General features: G+C 51.6%; 1 protein-coding gene across 1 annotated transcript; it reads right to left on the bottom strand.

Annotated features, from left to right (window-relative positions):
* Positions 1-990: 990 nt before the first annotated feature.
* LOC116664809 lies at positions 991-5,700 on the bottom strand. Its single transcript, XM_032483402.1, has 4 exons — positions 5,608-5,700; positions 4,694-5,193; positions 1,559-1,631; positions 991-1,109 (listed from the first exon to the last, which is right to left on the bottom strand). The coding sequence occupies exons 1-4, from the start codon at positions 5,698-5,700 to the stop codon at positions 1,041-1,043; spliced, it is 735 nt and encodes a 244-aa protein (XP_032339293.1). The 3' UTR covers positions 991-1,040.
* Positions 5,701-5,805: the final 105 nt, after the last annotated feature.

Genomic DNA, 5,805 nt, shown 5'->3' with positions numbered 1-5,805 from the left:
TAAAACCGAAACCATGTGGGCCCTAATTTGCCTTCTGATGTTCCTGCTTGTACCGTGAACTCGCTCAGTCGTGGGTTTTTCTGAATCCCTTTCACTGTGTCTTCAGGTCTACCCAGTGTAACCCACAGTAAGTGCTGGGCTACAGATTATGCAGAGGTTAAACACTGAACACTTTTCCTCAGGCTTCAGTGACAAACCCCACATTGTCAAGCCACATTGGATCTTTAAGCCTTTGCCTCTAAGATTCTACACATCAGGTCAGAAAATGGTTTGCTGCAGGTGGAGTGTGGCCCCCAAATCCCCATCTGTGGAAACAGGACTTTAATGGCTGTGCATGTTCAAAGGAAGGACTTCAGGTTTCCTTCCAACTTCCCTTTGCATCTCTTCTCAAGGCTGCCTCTCCGGGTCCCTGTCAGCCCCTCAGCCTGGGTCTGACCGGCTACTCCCCACTGGTTTCCAGGAAGCACTTCCTCACCAAGCCAGGGGCCTCTCTCATCCCAGAGCCACAGGTGGCTTTAACATCTGCTTAAGGCTGTTCATCTTTGCTCCCTGTTCCTGGTTTTCCTCCCAGGAATCTGAGGAGAAGTGTGCCTTTTCCGAGCACAGGTGCAGCCTGGTGGAATTCTGTTGGGTTACAAAAATGGTTGCAGGGTGGGAGGTTTTACTTGGGAGGATCTCATGGTTGGTGATTCCATCCAATACCAACATGGGAGATTTAATTAAGCAAGCGCAAGTGCCTAATAGACAGAGCTGCTCAGGGACAGAGGCCGCATCTTTCGTTTTTCAGTCCTCAGTGCCTAGCCCAGAGCTTGGCACATGCTAGATGCTCAGTATTGTTTGTTGGATGAATGCATCTTTGTTTTCTGTCTTCAGAAAGGTTTTGACATCTGCTTAGTCCAAGAATCAAGACCACAAATAAGGTTGGAGAATGCTTCTGCTTTGTAATAGCTCTCATGGGTCATGTCCAAGGGAAAGGTCCCGAGGCCAGGAGGCAGAGGTCCAGGTCTGGCTCAGCAGTTGCCCAAGAAACCCTGGGATCTTCAGCCTCCCTGGGCCTCAGCACCCTCCACTGCAGCACGGAGGTCATCCTGTCTTCTCTGCCTGCCTCCCTGGATGGTTATCAGAACATGACATGAGAATGGATGTGAAAGTTCTCTGAAGATTTCAAAGACCACACTGAAGATACTATTTTTATTGTTACAGATATTTGTAGAGTTGAGCTGCTCATAATTATTTTTGACCTCAATCTCTTTTCTTTTATATGTTCAAGCTCTGGGACCAAAGCTATTTTCCTCCTTCCCCAGCTGAAGGCCTGCCCAATCATCTGTTTGGTCAGTAGACATTTCTCCATCACAGGTGGTGAGGGACAAGTTAAGCCGCAGAAGATTGGCCAACAAATGGTTGCCAAAGCCACTGAGAACAGAAAGTCTTCTCCCCAGAGGACCGTTTAGGAGAGGCCCAGGGAGGACTTGTGGGGAGCAGCCAGACAGGGGCCAGCAGAGCCCAGTAGGACCCCCCCCCCCCCGCCACCTGACTCCCAGGAGCGCCCTCCACTTACGCCTCTCGAGGGATCAATGGATGAAGCCTTGGTAAGTGGTGCTTTGCCTCCTCGTCTCCTGTTGCTAAGGTAACTGAGTGAGCATAGGACAGAAACAAACCACGTGATCTTGCCACCTCCACCCGCGTGGCCAGACAGCACCCTTTGGCCAGAGAGTCACAGTCAGGCCAATCGATCAGGCTGAGCCTGTGTTTTGGGGTCAGGGACACCTGAGGTGAAACACCTGAGCTGGGTGGCTGCTGCTGTTCTCTGAACACTATTTCCAGGTGGACAAGATGTTGAAGCCAAGGTGGGGTTGAGGGCAGAAGATGAGGGGTTGAAATGACTTGAGTGTGGGGCCACCACATCAGTATGTAGCATGGCTGAAATTGTCCAAGGCCTGGGTTCCAGCCGCCTGTCCTTGGTTCAGTCAGGGAATCTGTAGAGCGAGGGCAGGGGGCACAGCCTCTAACCCTCACCTCTAACACCTGTGCCTCTAGCTTTCCTGCTTGCCCCCAAGATGGGCCCTTCCAAGCTTTCAGGCAGGGCCCTTCTTAAGGATACCATGAGGATGAGGGCAAGGTCATCTAGGAATGAGGCAGCTCCTTGAGGACCACAGAGAGGGAGCTAGTCAGGAGGGAGGAGAGGAGGGCTAGGCAGACCACCCCACAGGTGCCCACTGCAAGGTCTCCCTCCAACTGAAGTCCCAACTCAACAATGACCTTTTCCAGAAGCCTCTTCAAATCCTTTGGGGCTGGAAATGACACTTTCCTCCTCTCTGCCTGTCCAGTGTTTTCATCTGCACCTCCCCGTGCACTCAGCACCTGTTCACAGTGTAGTCAGCTTTTGAATAACTTTTATTACACAAATACTGATATATGCTCATTGAAAGAAAAATGAGAAACACAGACACCCACAAAGAAGAGCATAAAAATTTCTCAGTCTGCACCCTGGAGATAATCATACTGCTGGCGTTTGAGGGTGTTAGCACTCTTAGGTTCATGTCTTTTTTCTCTGTCTGCATTCAGCTCTTTGAAAGCGAAGTGCAAATCCTCCCTCTGTGTACACCTTTTCTGTACCCCCACAGCCACCACGGTGCTCCCTTCTACAGGGACTCAGTTTGTTCATTTAAGTAAGTGGGGGAATAAACAAATGGATAAGTAGGTAGAAAGCAGGAGAAAAAGTTCTACCCAGAAGTAGCCCCAGTGGAGGAACGGAGAAGAGAAGGCGTCCACCCTCAGAGGGCACCTGCAGCCCCTCCCCCGCCCTCTCTGCTCCCGTCAGAGCAGAATCGATGCCGGGAAGTGAGCAGTGCACAGAGAACGGGCCGAATCTGGACCGTCATTACCAGTAAGATAAAGATGAAGCCCAGTCCCTGTCGTGTGACTTGGAAACGTTGGGCACGTTTAAGGGAACAGAGGACTCATGGAAACAGCCAAGTCAAGGTTGCCACACGTGGGCAGTATTTTAGGCTCAGTAAGCAATCTGGCAAAGCCGCTCGTAAATGGGTTCCAAGAAATCTGATTTCAGCAGCGCCGTGAACTTGGGAGTATGTCCCCAGGACTTGCCTCTCACTGGGTTGAAGATTATTATTGATTTATCTGGAGCAGAAACAGCAGGATTCCACATTACGTCTTAGAAGGAGGCTGGGGAAAGGGCAGAGAACTAACAGATCTTTATTATTAATTCCAATACCGCAACTCCCCGTGGGTCCTGAAGCAAATTGCAGGCTCTCTCTTAACAGGAGTTTTTCCATGTTTAAGTGGAGCTAATGTTTTGTTTTGTTTTAGATGAGGCTTGCCCTCATTCTTAACTTTAAAGACAACCTCAAAATCACAAATACTCATTAATTACACGTAAGTCCAGAACATGCTAGGTGCTACAGGAGATGCAAAAAAAAGTGGGACAATCCCTAAATTTCGTTTACTCAAGCATCAAACATTTGTGCAGTGTTGGATTTTATAACACATTGCAGTTCTGAGCCTGTTTTGAAAGTGAAGAGACGAGCCTTGGGGAGGTTATACAACTTGCCCACATTGCCCACAGCCACACAGGTTCTGAGACTTGGGATTAGAATAAAGGGAAAGAATCTGATGGTGTATTATTTTTATTACCATTTTAGTGCCATTTAGGTAGCCTTAGAAGTATTCGGCCAGCATTTGTGTGAGCCTCCCTCTCTAACCCAGAACAAGCCACAGTTCACGGCAGGGGAGCGGGGAAGAGGTTTGCCCTTCTCGGCTCTCCCACTGGTATGTATGTGCAAAACCAGATGTCGCCCGGGCCCTGCTTGTACTTACCGTGGGCTGCTGCTTCCTGCCCTCCACGTGATGCCAGAGATGGCCCTGGTGCAGGGGCCCATCATGGGCCCATAACCCATAGCAACGAGTGGGAGGAGAGGAAGTCTGATCCCCTGGCGGTATTTTGCTCCCAACTTTAGTGTTTTCCCCCTCAGCCTCAGAGCAGCATTCGGGTGCTGAGGGAAAGGAGCCTGAACTCGGGAGTCCTTCAGACTAGGGTTCAAACCTCAGCCCAACCTCTTGCAAGTTGTGTGAGCTCGGGCAAGACTTTCAGCCTCTCTGTGGCTTCCTTTTCTCCCCCACTAAATGGAGGCAGAGAGGTTCAACTGGGTAACATCAGCACACTGTTCCTCAGTTGACAGTAGCCATTTAGTATCATCCAAACTAAGTTCCACCCGGAAAGTGGAGTTGTGATTTTTTTAAAGGCATGAGCTAACAAGTATTTATTAAAGATCTATTTTTTTAAGCAGGAAGATTAAGAGACACCCTGCCCACCCTCTCCAGGAGTGAGGAACCCAGGCAGGGAGTACATAAAGCCCAGAGCAGTGTGTAGCAATCCAACAGCTCAAGCATCCGAGATACAGGAAGCGAGAGATAAAATACTGCCAAGTGTCTGCAGCTTTGGAGATAAAAGCCTTGAGTGTGGGCAGATGGAGGCCCCTAGGAGATCCCTACGACCACATTACAGCTTCCCCCTCACAGGCTTCCTTTCCATCCCCTGTTCCTTCCTGCCTGTTCCTCGGAGTTTACTTTTTGGCTCATGCAGGTATTCTCCTTCCCAAGACCCACCGAGGACCCGGCGCACCCTCAGGTTATCTGCCCCGGGCCTGGCGGACTCCTCGCCCGGCTCTGACCTCACCTTGGCGTCAGTCTTATCAGGTGTGGACAGAATTGTCTCCCTGCTCCGGGAGCTCCCAGCCCAGGATTCTCCCCACATCCGGGCGGAGGAGGGCCAGCCACATCTGGGACTGAACTGGCGGGCGCCACCTGCCAAATCAGCAGCCACGACAGGGGTCTGCGAGCAAAGTCATGAGGCTGAGAGTCGGGAGGAAGGGGGAGGTTTACGTAAGTGTTGACAAGGAACAGGGCAGATGCCGAGCTCGGCCAAGCAGAAGAGAGGGCGGATGGCGGAGGGTGTGGGAGAAAGACAGCAACTCCCAGCTCTGGGCCTCGGGGGCCACACTCAGAGGGCAGCAGGTCATGGTGGGGTTTCAGTCTCTTCTGGGAACTTGTTTCCTCCCAGGAAGCAGGGAGATCCAGCCCCAGCCTTTTAAGAAGTGGGTCTTGGGATGATGGAAATGGGAAGAGGGGAGCCAGCTGAAAACCAGGCAGGTGGGCGTGGACTTGGCCCCTGGGTCCCTAGCACGGGTGCCAGTGCTCGGTGTCTATCCTCCTCCAGAGTCAGAGGGGACACTTCATAGCCAGTCTGCTCTGCTTTGTTTAGGTCTGCGGCTAGAGTATTCCTTGGGGTTCATGGCCTGGGGGGTTAGGTGGGGGCGGGGTGTTTAATTAGAATTCACTCCACATGGGCCCCTTTGTCCTGCTGCTCTAGACTCTTGTCTGTTTGCCCCAGGACTCTTGCCTTTATTGGCCTCGTTAGTGTCTCTCAGTAAATCATTTCAACTGTCTCGAGAATCAAGCACAGTTGTGCAGTTCCCAGAAGCTTCTCCCATCCGTGTTTTCACATTCTAGTGCTTGGAAGGGAGGCAGGGGGTCAGACCACCCCTCACTGTGCTGTCCCGGGTGGTAGAGGGCCAGATGAGCTGGGCAGACTCCAGAGGGCTCGTTCCTGGGCCTGGCAGCTTCGCCCTTGTCAACAGAGGAGACAGGAGGGGACATGGTGGGGATGTGTAGTGGGACAGCCATGGCCCAGGACAAAGGGTGAACTGATGAACAGAAAGCTTTTCCCTTCCCTCCAGCTTATGTCCCACTGCACGTGTATCCTGTGAGCTGCAGCTAGGATTTGTCCTG

The sequence above is a fragment of the Camelus ferus genome, chromosome 1 (assembly GCF_009834535.1).
Source record: "Camelus ferus isolate YT-003-E chromosome 1, BCGSAC_Cfer_1.0, whole genome shotgun sequence".
Taxonomy (NCBI): Eukaryota; Metazoa; Chordata; class Mammalia; order Artiodactyla; family Camelidae; genus Camelus; species Camelus ferus.
This window is presented reverse-complemented; position numbering and strand designations above follow the sequence as displayed.

Coding starts and splice junctions, on each gene's coding strand:
- LOC116664809 (XM_032483402.1), bottom strand. CDS start 5,700: ATGGCTGTCCCACTACACATCCCCACCATGTCCCCTCCTGTCTCCTCT. Junction 5,194..5,607: donor CCAGGAACGAGCCCTCTGGA/GTCTGCCCAGCT, acceptor CACCCGTGCTAG/GGACCCAGGGGCCAAGTCCA. Junction 1,632..4,693: donor CTGATAAGACTGACGCCAAG/GTGAGGTCAGAG, acceptor ATGCTCACTCAG/TTACCTTAGCAACAGGAGAC.